The 13,767-nt window shown below is 41.4% G+C and overlaps 1 protein-coding gene across 3 annotated transcripts in view; it reads right to left on the reverse strand.

Annotated features, from left to right (window-relative positions):
- The window catches only part of plcb1 (phospholipase C beta 1), a 50,901-nt gene extending 39,748 nt beyond the window's left edge, over positions 1–11,153 (reverse strand). For 2 of the 3 annotated variants that reach the window (XM_029001814.1, XM_029001820.1), the window contains exons 1-3: positions 10,746–11,153; positions 9,311–9,388; positions 737–805 (exon numbers count right to left, since the gene is read on the reverse strand). In XM_029001814.1, coding sequence (XP_028857647.1) covers positions 737–805; positions 9,311–9,388; positions 10,746–10,844 — 246 coding nt within the window. In that variant the 5' untranslated portion in view covers positions 10,845–11,153. The remainder of the gene's footprint in view (positions 1–736; positions 806–9,310; positions 9,389–10,745) is intronic. The other variant, XM_029001805.1, reaches the window with a different exon arrangement.
- Positions 11,154–13,767: the final 2,614 nt, after the last annotated feature.

Genomic DNA, 13,767 nt, shown 5'->3' on the forward strand with positions numbered 1-13,767 from the left:
ATTCAACACCATCATTGTTCTCCATCTCCCACCACCCATCCTCACCACCTTCTATAGAGGGACCATTGACCAGCTGCATTACTGTCTGGTTTGAAAACTGCACCGCATTGGACCGCAAGACCCTACAGCGGATAGTGAGAAGCTGAGAAGATCATCAGTCTCTAATGGACATTTACCAATCATGCTGCACCCGGAAAGCCACCAGCATTGTGAAGGACTCTACACACCCCTCACATGCACTCTTCACCATCCTACCATCCGGAAAAAGGTACCAAAACATTCAGGCCCTCACAGCCAGACTCACACACACACACACTTGCACTACCTCTGTTATACTGTAATATTATCTATAAATGCAACGTTCCATTTACTTTGCACATTTATTGTTAATTTCACTTGTTTGCCGCTGTCTGTCTCATTGTTGTCTACATGCTTTTTGTTAAATGTTATTCTTGCACTGTCTGTGTCCCCTGTTTACACTTTATGTAGCCCAGTTTGTCGGTGTCGCACATGTGCACTTTATGTTAGAATATAACGTTGTCTAATCGTTCAAATGTTACATGTAGCACCAGGTTCTGGAGAAATTTTATGACAATAAAGCTTAACTTCAACTTGAACTGACATTCCGAAATATATTCAGTGCTGTGCATTCAACAGATCTGTTTACAATTAGACCCATAAGACAAGTTGTGTGTCTTGGCTTGTTTGGCATTGATTTCCATGAAATGATGCATACCTTTGGTGTCTTGGTGCACTTTCCGGTTCTTGCATCCTTGATATAGGTGATGTCTAGGAGGTCAGTTTCCTGTCAAAAAAAAATAAAAAACTGATTTATAAACAGAAGGTCAAAGGGTGGAAGGAACCAGTGACATTTTTTATTACAAATGCTGTGAGGTGCATAAGCAAAATAACGCCTTGGGGTGACTTTATTGTAATGGATTTCCAGCACAGTATAAACTCATTTAGATTTAACATGCCCCTTTGCACCACACAACCTTGAAATGATTCACCTTTTTCACTGTTTGCTGAATCTAACAATGGCACACGGAAAAAACAGGTTCAAATACATACATAATAAAGATTTAATTCAATTTTGAAATATTATTAGTTAGTATTATTTAAAATCCACTGTGCATAGCATGCACAGATTATAAAGCTCTTGTGCAGTATGCCGGGGGGGGCTCAAGATGCCATTGGGGCAGACCTGACATCCAGCTCATCAATGAAGTTAATTTTCATGCCCTGTCCTTACATACTGATGAGAATGACAATGAATGCAAATGAACACCTTCAAGCAGAAGGAAACCCACTCCAACAAAGAGAATGGAAACAAGATAAGATAAGATAAGATAGACCTTTATTAGTCCCACAAGTGGGAAATTGCACTTGTCACAGCAGAAATTGGACAGAACAAAAGTAAGAGCAGCAAAAAATAAATATGTATATATAAATAAGATGAAAGCAGCCAGACAAACTGTTCTTTCTCACCTATGCTAGAGCATCACTATATTCAACAGAAAGAAAAGAAACATGTGGAGGCACTTGAGCTCACTTCCTGGCGGTGCATAAATGGAGACAAATGTCTTGGTGTTTGTTATCAATCAAGTAAAATGTTAAAAGGTTAAGCACTGAGCTGAGAAATTGACACATTGATTTTATGTAGGAGCATTGGTTGAGCATTTTGCTTGATTTTTCACCTAGTGTAGTGCCAAAGAACAGCATGGTTTAAAAAAAAAAAAAAAAAAACCTGGACCATTCTGTAAGAACACTACCTTCACGCTATCTCGGGGATTTGGCCCAGAGAGGAGGCTGCCTCTGCAGAATGCATTCAATCTCTTAAAACCACACCTCTGTGTAAATCTTCCCACGTATACATGTACATTTGCCAAAAATAAAAATAAGTGAACACACACATATTTCACTGATCTCACTTGTGTATATTTTTAGCATAAAAAAAATTACCATTCTCGGTCCTTGCAGCACATATTTTTGTACCGAAGCGTTTGGTAATGAAGCAATATACCATGGTGCAGGTACTACTATTGATTTGTTAACATTCAACATTGATTTATTAAGTTTTTTGTTGAAGTATTAAAGTAAAAAGAAAGAGAATGCATTATATCATACTGCCTTTAGGTTTTAATCATGATCTGAAAAATGGACATTGCTAAATATTGTGCATTGCTGAATCAGCATTGCAGTGAAATAATCATTATTGTATTGTATGTGTTATTGTGATTGTGATTCATGGGTCCAAGTTTAAGTATTTTTTTATTACTTTTGTTCAGTTTAACCATTTTGCTATTTGTACTGAAACTGCTTGCGTGTCATTTGATTAAATTGTATTTATTAGTGCTGTCATAGTTAACATCCATAAATAAAATTCCAACATAAATAGCAAACCATTAGAACAATATTTCAGCCTGAGTTTAATTCTGTATTTTGTACAATTTACACTATCCCATTTGTCAGACACCTTTTTCCAGAGCAACTTAGAGAGGATAAAATAAGATAAATCTTTATTGTCATTGTCAGTTCTCAAGCAACAATGAAATTTATCTTACGTTATCAACAAGGTCAAATGGTGGCCTAGTGGGTAATGAAGCAGACCTGTAACCCGGAGGTTGTAGGTCCAAACCGCCAAGGTGCCACTGAGGTACCGACCCCACACACTGCTGCCCAAGCACCTTTCATGGCTGCCCACTGGTCACTAATGATGAGGGGTTAAATACAGAGGACACATTTTTTTGAGGGGGGCTTGTGTTGTGCTGTGTTTCATAATGACAATCACTTCAATTTCACTTTGATAAAACAGTCTTCAGCTCTGGGAACACCGTTGGCTTGCTGGTATGGGGTATATGTTTAGTCATTTTATGTAGCCATTTTGGGAATCACTCAGTGTCATCATCTGTGTTTGTAAAGGGAAAGACATGACCTAAATATGTGACACACTTTAACAAAATTAGGAGGGGAACAAGGAGGAAAGGCCACAAGCTACAGCATCAAAGAGCCACATCCTTAACATCTTTACTGACATCTCACATTGCATTGTGCTTTATGTCTGCTCCGCTCCTGTTTAGTTTTGTGCAGAGCAGAGCAGATGAAAATCCTCCTGGCAAGCAGAAGAAACACTGAGCAGAACCCATCTGCACAAATGAAGAGAAAATCTATTTCATTTGCCTGTGAAAACACTCATTATGGCAACACTGTCCCTATATCACTACAGAAGCAGTGGACCTGTACTGTTCACATATACGTGACTTCTCAAATATATGGTTCAATACAGAACTGCAAGAATTGCTATGTTTCATGTACTGTATTATGTACAGTATAATAGCACCAGTGTACTGTGGGACTAATTGTAGCTCATTGTAGGTTTAAGGTTCTTTAAATACATGACATTGCATCAAGAGTTTGTTTCAGAAATTACTGCAGGGGTCACGGTTCTCTCATCTTGCATAGTCTGTATCAGCCTTGAGTTCTATGTGATCCATGCTTTGGAAAGAACAAAGACAGGAAAATGGCCAACGGGCCTCCAGGAGCCACCATTATTCACACTGTCCTTCTTACTTCATATGCCCTGCCAGATCAGTACGGTCATGACCCCGTCACCTCACCTCATCCAACCTCAATCACTGGATTCAACAGGACAACTATTAAAATTCAGACACACTGCTGCTGAAAGTACTTCAGCGGCTCCATGGCAACAAGAGAAGGGGATGTCTGAAAGGGGAGTTGGGTTAAAGCAATTTCAAGGCAGCTGTCAGACACTGCAGATGTCCCCCCTCGCATGGAAAGCTGCCACAGTTTCAAAGAACACAATGGAACCTGTAGAATGTCTGGGTGCTGCTGACCTGCCAGGATAGCGCTGTACACTGGAAAACTTGAAATGAAGGAGGTGATGCACAAGGACTTCATGCAAAATGCCCCTTAATGAGAGAGACAGTTGATGAATGCCGTGTTTGCCCCTCCTCTCGGTGGTAAAAGCTTGTTTGCTGAGGTGTAAAAATAGCTGCACATTTATTGATCCAACGACCCTTGCATAAACACACCACTGTAGGCTTCAGTTCTAGTTGCAATTTCAGCCAATGTTCAGTAATGATTTTCAGTAATGATTTTCATGACACAGAGAAAAACTAGAAAACTTTATAAACCTTTTTTGCATAGATATCATAAAAACACATTTTTTATTATGATAAAATATCTATCAACAATTTATGAACATGCAGCTAAATGATAATTTACAGTGAGTACAGAAAGTATTCAGACCGCCTTACATTTTTCACTCTTTGTTTTATTGCAGCCATTTGCTAAAATAATTTAGGTTAATTGTACACGCAGCACCAATATTGACAGAAAAACATTTTGCAGTTTTATTACACAAAGAAGAACTATAATATCACTAAGTATTGTGACCATTTGCTCACTATTTAGTAGAAGTACCCTTTTGATGTAATATAGCCATGAATCCTTTTGTTAAGTGCTTAGGGTCATTGTCTCGTTGGAAGTAAAACCTTCAGCCCAGTCTGAGGTCCTGAGCCCTCTGGAGAAGGTTTTAGTCCAGGATATCCCTGTACTTGGCCACATTAATCTTTCCTTCGATTGCAACCAGTCGTCCTATCCCTGCAGCTGCAAAACACACCCACAGCATGATGCTGCCACAACCATGCTTCACTGTTGGAATTGTATTGGACAGGTGATGAGCAGTGCCTGGTATTCTCCACACGTACTGCTTAGAATTAAGGCCAAAATGTTCTATCTTGGTCTGATTAGATAGAAAACTCATTCATGTGTGGCTTACATGTGTCTCCCATCTCCCACTGCATCTCTGGAGCTCAGTCACAGGAATCTTTGGGTTCTTCTTTACCTCTCTCACCAAGGCTCTTATCCCCCGATAGCTCAGTTTGGCCGGACGGCCAGCACTAGGAGTGTAGTAGAATTTTTTTTGTAACCATGGCCAGATCTGTGCCAGTTCCTTTGACCTCATGATTCTTATTTGCTCTGGTGTTCATTGTGAGCTGTAAGGTGTGTGGCTTTCCTAATCAGGTCCAATCAGTATAATGAAACATAGCCGGACTCAAATGAAGGTGTAGAACCATCTCAAGGATGATCAGAAGAAATGGACAGCACCCAAGTAAAATATATGAGTGTCACAGCATAGGGTCAGATTTCTTTGTTAATAAATCTGCAAAAATGTCAACGCATATGTATTTTCGGTCAATTATGGCATGCTGTGTGTACATTAATGAGGAGTCTGAATGCGTACCCACTCTATATGTAGGTTTCTGTGAGCAGTACATAGACAAGCAAATCACAATTACATCAAGATCCTAATCTTCTTCTTATAAAGCCACAAAAAAGGTTCAAGATCGCTTTTAGTAACCTTAAGCCCAATTTTTGTAGACATTTTATTTACATCTCAAGACTATAAAAGCATTTTTTTTAAATGGTCAGCTGATAAACTACATCTAGTGCTGTGGGGAAGTGCTCACCACTACACATCATGGATAAGAAAATGTTCTTTGTTATAATTACATTGCTATTGGGGAGACAGCGATGCATGGTGACATTTTGTTCCATGAAATCACTCCTGAGTGGGAACAACAGGCCAGTGAATACAGCTTATAAAAAATGACTATTCATTTAAGCGGACGAACCAAGGCTGTGGTCCCATTTCAGCCAAACGTTCATGCATTAGGGGTCAGACTTTCACATTTTCACCCTATCAGCTAAGGCAGCAGGCTTGCGACTGGAAGGTTGATTACACTAACTGTCAAGGTGCCACCGATGTACCAGTGAGCAAGGCACTGTCCTCTCACACTGCTCCCCAGACACTCTTCATGGCAGTCCACTTTCAGCTTTCACTTCCCCTCCCACTAGCCCAACCACGCCCATGGTGAGTAGATTCAAAATTAAAGTGCCATCAAAGTGCCATCATTAAATTCTTTGCTTTTATGTAGGTCTTAGTGGCCCCCAAATGCTGTATCTGAAGTCTCTTCCTGAAGCTGTGAACAGAATGTGTAGTCTTGTTTTTACACCAATCTAACTAAACAACAGAAAATAAGACATGTAAATGAATAGTTATTTTTTCCTTATTGTTCATATTTTCATTCATGTTTTTACTTGACCCAATAAACAAGCACATTACTAGCTCACAAAAACATATATTTGTTTTCATATTTTAGTAAAAAAGAAGTAGACCTTCATATTTGTTAAATGTATTGAATGTAAAGTGAAATCCTGTTTTTTGTGGACAATATGGTCTCAAATTATAGTATTCTGTCTCTCAGATTATTTCATATTACCTATGATCAATCAAAAAAGGATTCACACTTCATAACTCTGAAAAGGATTCACAACTTCTGAAAAATATGCTCATACATACTACCAATAGATTTACAGGTTGAAGGTTTAGCTTTTTGTATTAAATTATAGAAAATAATTGACCTATTTCACAATAAAAAAAATGTTGATAAAGTTATCATGCCTTGACGTGATGAGAAAAGAGAATAAAATGCTCATCTCACACAGGCACTATATTTGATTGCTATGTCTGATAATAGAAACTTTGTACATAAGGAATTATGGATTTTATTGATATATAGAATGAAATGAACTAACCCTCTCCATGAAATATATAGATTACCTGACCAAACCTAATTACGAGACCAAAACATACATGAAAAATAATATCTAATTTCATAGAGTGTCCAATTTCAAATGATTAACAAATAGTTCCCATTTCAACCCTTGGGAATAATGTGAGCCAAGTAGGATTACAGAAAAAAAAAATTGAAAGGGGTAATACGTGAGTGATGGAAGGTATAAAACCTTCATGCTTTTGAGGTGTGGCTGGTATCCCAGCATCTGCTTCATCTGTCTCAGTATACTGACATGCATCCTGTGGCCACCGATACATGGTTGATGAAGACAGAGCAAAACCCGGCTCACAAATATTCGGCCGTACGCATCTGCTGGCCGTGACAGCGCTTGCAGCACTGCAGAGCCAGCCCTGTCATCGTGATTAATCAAAGCTATTGTGCCATGCCGTGTTGCGCCGCTGAACGCCTGGCAGGTCAAAAATATTGCATTTATAACTCCGCACATGGAGGAGCCAGCTTCCCGTCTAACCTTCCATTCGCCGGAGTTCTTCCTGCGCCCATAAAGGAGCTCAGAAAACGCCCACGTCACCCGGTCTATTTCAGGCTCTGGTTCTGCTTTACTGCACAGATTGTCCAGTTCTGTAAAGACATGTCTTATCACATGCAAATAATGAAATACTGGTTGTGTATGCGTTAAACAGAAATTTTGCTTTGTGGGGAAAAAATAGAAAAATCACTAGCATACACAAAACTCAGTGCATGCTTTAAACTAGCTATTGGAAATCATTAAAGTGATTTAGCTGGAAATGATTTCTGAGCCATAATCAAGGGTTTTCTCAATGTAGTTGTAGATTTTCTTCTATGCAGCATTATAATTTGATGACTAGTGATAATAATACTAGCCATCTGTGGCCTGCTTGTCAATTCTGCCTTTCAATTTGGGGTCATTTCAGGGTTTTATGAGGCAATGGCCCCTCTTTGCATCCCATCTGGATGGTTTTGACCCATACATGCCAGAAGATGAGCAGATTAAGTGTGACTGGCATGTGTAAATTGTGAAAGTATGCTGCTGCTGTAATAATATCAAACATAATGATCCAGTTTCTCTTTTTTAATATCAAGACATAATGGCAAGGCTTCATCTCCCCAGTTGCATTTTTGTATATCAAAAAATCCCCTGGAGCATGGGCATAAAGAGAGGGAGAGAATTTGGAAGATAAATATCAGAAAACAGGCTGTTAATTGAGCATAAATAAAAAAGGATTTAAATTGGCAGTATACTCCCAATGATATGCGTTTTTATAGCAAGAAGATGACTTTTGAGCAAAAATAAATGTGAGGCATAATATCTTCTAGACATGTGGAAGTTGCTTGCATCATGGTTGAGTATCCAGAATGAGATCATATACATATACCGTTAATATACATGTATACCTGGTTCAAGGTTGCTGCCATTCAGTCACTTTGAAGTCCTAATTTGACCCCACAGCAACACCCAAGAACATTCCAGTGACAGAAAAACACAGACACGCCTGGGAGAACGCTTGAAGCGTTCCACATGTGATTTACAACTACACCCTGAAGAACATAAAACTCAAACAGCAGCTGGGTGCAACAAGCACATACATTCGTAAACCTGAATGTACCTTTCGAATCCCTGTTCCCAGGACAGGGCTGCTTCTCGCGACGAGGGTGCCGATTACAGCACAGCACTGGCACATGATCCTATTGGTTTGTGTTGTGTGCTGAGTCCAAGTCTTTTCTTGGCCAGTCAGGGCCCATGACAGGGGCTGAATTCTATGGGATTTGGATCACAATTTTAGAATTGCCAGGCTCAGCTGGGCCTTTTTCCTAAATTCTTAATCTTCTCCAGAGAGGACGTTCCTGAAACTTCCAGACAACTGGGCCCACATTCAATGCAATATGGACATGAACAGAAAAGTTCTCTAAATATCCCAAGGTTTCAAATTTCAGTCCTCAAACGGGATAAAATTCAACAAACCTGTCAACAGCAGTTAACAGCATTGAGTGCAATACAGTAATCACAAACTGCCGTGTCCCTTTGCACCACCTGCTGGGAACAAGTTAGTTTGGAAATGGCCGTGGGGTTAAACACCGCAACGAGGCAGGTTCCCTCCCACCATCCAAAGGCATGGGCCACACGGTGAACCGCTGACTCTGAATTGTCTGTAGGTGTGTGAGTGTGTGTGTGTGTGTGTGTGAGTGTGCTGGTTGGGAGTCCCTGCCCTGCACCCAGTGTCCCGGGATGGACTCCGGCAGCTATGCGAGGGCAAGAAGGCATCAAAAGGCAAGATCGACGTTAATGTTTTTGAACCAGCTGACAATATCAACAAGTAACCCAAATCTTCTGTGAATCACGTGTAAATACCTTTAACTCATTAAAATACTATTTAATGACCTGTGTATCTTGTGGAGAACCACTGCCAGACGTTCAGTTCAGGGTTCTATTGGGAAGCTTGATATGTTTGTTATTCCCCCCAAAAAATACAACGGATGCCGGGTGTCCTCACGTCCTTGAATTGCATCAACAGTCAGAGTCCATTATCAATCATGTCCACAGGAACGTACCATTTCGACCTTATGAAAAATAAATCTGCCTGACATCTAGCTGTTTGTTCGCCTGCAATACGTGAACACGAGAACAGATCTGACCAATTGAAGTATGGTGTGTGTGGGTGGGGAATTACCTTATTCTGGTCTGTCCAGTAAAGAAAGTAGCCCTGCGGATCCACGCGTAACGTCACTGGAGTAGCCGTTGACAAATCCTAAAAAAATACATAATAATAATAATGATTTTTCAGATATTTGAGCAGGAATCACACGCCTTTTATTTTGGACGGCAAGTCTTTGGCCAGATCAAATTTTGAAGTTTTGACTCAGGCATTGCATAAGCGTTCTACACGAACATGATTCACACTGACGTCCATTTATCATCCCCAACCCTCCCCAAACTGCAAATTCTTGCAGGCTGAGCCGAAACCTGCATTTGCCACATGGATTCGGGGGGGTAGGTGGTTTCATTTTAATCCCAGAGAGCACCTTCCTACTTCCTACTAGGACATCTTAATGGTGGGGCAACAATCAAAATGTCCGATCTGAAGAAGAAAAGCAACGATTTTCCCATCAGCGAGCTCCGAAATCTTCTGCTGGGCTTTCCTCAGACCAGCAGTAATGGATTGTGATATTTTAAGATCTGGCACAGCTCTGCCCACATACACAGCATATAGTCTTTAAGTTGGGTGACGGAAAGCATCTTAGCTGGCATAAGGCAGGCAACAAGAAGAAGAAGGGATTTAAGGCATGTCAGTTGCTATAGCAACAGGCCAGCATTTTCATTTTTTTTTTTTTTTTATTTGTTGTTTTTTTTTTTATTCACGGCATCTGCTCATAAATATAAAAATTTCTGATATAAACTTTCACACACACCAAAAAAAAAACGAGGCCACGCTTCCTTTTTTGCGCTCTCTGTCAGCCCAAAAAAAATGCAAAGATATAATATCCCACTTCATATGGATAACTAAGCTCCCTGCTCGTCCGCAGGTCTTCTGTCCCCGCCAGGATGTCACAAGAATCCCTCGGGGACCCTGAACGTCCATCCACCGCGCAACAGTTTGTGGCCGCGCTGTGCATTTCTCGGCATGCGGTGCTCATTTCTACAGATTAATCGGAATTCTGATGTCGCGCCTAGGGAACTGAGAGCATGGTGTGTGTGTGTGTGTGTGTGTGTGTGTGTGTGTGTGTGTGTTGGGGGGGGTCCTGGAGGCTTGCAGTTGGAAGTCACAGTTGCTAAATTGAGCAAAAGGGAAGCGAACTCGGGAGGAAGTCTGCAAAGCCAACAGGTGACAGTCACGGTCCTCATATATATCTTTATATATGTATTTTTCATATGTATTATATACATATATATATATATATATATATATATAGAGAGAGAGAGAGAGAGAGAGAGAGAAGAGGACGGTCGGCACGCACGACGTGAAGTACAGTTCCGCGGCGCAGTGGCCGCGATGTGACTCAGCTCCGTCACTGCAGTAAAATCACGGCTCTCCTCGTCTCTCCTCGTCGTTCCCCGCGCCGCTATTAACACGCGAGGAGGCGGGCAGAGGCGGACGGGGTACTTACATCATCCCATTTCATGAACCTGCCGCCTTTCTTCAGACTCTCGGGCACGGAGACCGGCTTGAGCTGCAGCGCGTGAACCCCCGGTTGCGCTCCTGCCATTTACACATTTACACCCCGGTGGTCCAATAAATAGCAAATAAAATGTCAATTTTTTTCCCCCAAAAAAAAAGAGAAAAAAAAAAGGGAGCTTTCTTCCTTTCTTCCTCTCTCTCCTTCAGCGGGAGGGACTGATCTTCACCGCCGGCGAGTCTCCATTCAGCCTCTTCATCTGGAGGAGCTGCTGCAGCGGCTCGGTGATGGACAGGCAGGCGGTGAGAGAAGAGAAGAGGAGGAGAAGAGAGGAGAGGAGAGGAGGAGAGAAGAGGAGAGAAGAGGAGAGGAGCCTCCGCACGTTTGACTCATGAGCGCGTCGCGCCGCAAATCAGCGCCTCCTAGTGCGCGCTGGGGTTGCGAGTTGTGGTAAAATCAGTAAATAAAAACTTTCTCTAATTTAGATTTTAGACATTTTTTATATCGTCTATTTAATCATATTTCAGCACATTTATTAAGTCGATCCATAATATATGATATCCATATATCATATTATGCAATATGTAGTTGAAGTTGAGCTTTATTGTCATTTCAGCTATATATATATACATACATACATACATACACACATACACACACACATGTTAGACAGTACAAAAAAAACCTGGTGCTACATGTAACATTTGAACGATTAGACAAAGTCACATTCTAACATAAAGTGCACGTGTGCGACACCGACAAACTGGGCTACATAAAGTGCAAACAGGGGACGCAGGCAGTGCAAGAATAACATTTAACAAAAAGAATGTAGACAACAATGAGGCAAGACAGCGGCAAAAAGGTGAAATTAACAATAAATGTGCAAAGTAAAATAGAGCAAAAAAAATGTGAGTGAAAAATGGAACGGTGCATTAATAGATAATATTACAATATAACAGAGGTAGTGTGAGTGTGTGTGTGTGTGTGTGTGTGTGTGTGTCAGTCCAGAGGGGAAAGTCCCTGATTGTTCAGGTGTCTGTGGGATGAAGCTGTTGTAGAGTCTGGCAGTGAGGGCCCGAATGCTTCGGTACCTTTTTCCGGATGGTCAGAGGGTGAAGAGTGCATGTGAGGTGTGTGTAGAGTCCTTCACAATGCTGGTGGCTTTCCGGATGCAGCACCATTGTGGAACTGGAGAGGCCGCTGCGAGCTATTGTCGCGCCGCCATCTTCCCGGAAGATACCCATCTTCCCAGATGTACAGAATAATTGTAAAATTTATCAAATGTCAGTCAGTCAGTTTCCACCCACTTGTCTCTGTCTATCTATCTATGTATCTACATTCATCTACATACATATATCATCTCTCTCTCACTTACTTTCCATAACCGCTTAGTCCTACAATGGAGCCCATCCCAGGACACTGGAAGCAAAGCGTGGAGTCACCTAGGGTGCAGGACGTGCACGCGCACACACACTCACACAGACACTCACACACTCAGACCTATAGACTACTCAGAGTTGCCAATTCACCTTTGGATGATGGGAGGAAACCGGAGAACCTGGAGACACATGCAGACATGGGGAGAGCAAGTTAACTCCGCCAACACGAGGCCTGCGCCAGGAATCAAAATCACAAACCTGAAGGTGCGAATTCACATTGCTAACCACTACGCCACCCTGCGGCCCATTTATCTCTGTGTGTGTGTGCTGTATGTCACGTGAGTGTTTAAGTAAAGGTACGTTTATTTAAATTTCCAAAACTATGCGGTATGCACACAATAATAGGGAACATTGAGGAAAAATGCCACTCCACAAACTCAATAAGTCGCTTCTGAGAGAGTTTATCTTGCCTGGTCATTTGTGAAATATTAGAAGCAGAGACACACAGCGTCAGAGAATGAATGTACCATGAGCGAGGGGTATTCCTCTGCCCCTAATAAACATTTCTGTCAGCAGTTATTTTTCGTCTGTTAATAAAATTTACATTTACATCATGAATAATCTTGCAATTTAAGCAGACATCACTGCCTACATAACCTCCACTGGTGGACAGGTAAGACACCAACGTATTACATGTTGTTACTGTATTCATAACATGCTGTTATATGATGGGGGATTTCAATGTAACATTCCTGAAATCCCACAGTTCCAGGAATTTGGAACCAGACATCTGGGACCTCTGATAGCTGACAGACATCACTTCTATTTCTCCATGCACAGTACAGGCCACAAGTTTGGACACACCTTCTCATTCAATGTGTTTTCTTTACTTTCATGACCATTTACATTGGTAGATTCTGGTAGAAGGCAACAAAACTATGAATGAACACATGTGGAGTTATGTACATTGAATGAGAAGGTGTGTCCAAACTTTTGGCCTGTACTGTATCTAAGGCTATGAACAATTTGCATGCAGTGCACAGCAGTGTTTCAGGTGGTGAAGCCAGAAGAAATGGTTACACTCATGTTTGGTGCTCCTGGTGTTGACCCCTTCAGCTGTAATCTCTCTGTGAATAATTCATGAAATCGGTACAGACATCTGGTACAACCAGGTATATACATGCAGCAGCACAAGGCGCCCGCGGAATGAACAGTGGACAGAAGTCTTTCCCATACATCTGTGGCTTACAGCGTCTCTTGATTATCACGGAAGAAGCCTGTAGATTTTATGAAGCATGGAATTGCGTTAAATAGTGTACATTTACCAGGAAGCGGACCCGTAATCGGAAGGTTGCCAGACTCAGACAGAACCCTGTAGATTTTATGAAGCATGGACCGCCAAGCATGAAGCATGAACCACCAAGGTGCCACTGAGCAAAGCACCGTTCCCACACACTGCTCACCAAGGGTGATGGGTTAAAAGCAGAGGACACGTTTCATTGTGTCACGTGTGCTGTGCTGTGTTTCACAATGACAATCACTTCACTTTCACTTCACTTCATGAGCAAGATAACCGACTATGTGTTGCTCTGAGGGGCTGTGACGTGATTGTCATTGTGAAACACTGCAGCACA

Source organism: Denticeps clupeoides, chromosome 1 (assembly GCF_900700375.1).
Source record: "Denticeps clupeoides chromosome 1, fDenClu1.1, whole genome shotgun sequence".
NCBI lineage: Eukaryota > Metazoa > Chordata > Actinopteri > Clupeiformes > Denticipitidae > Denticeps > Denticeps clupeoides.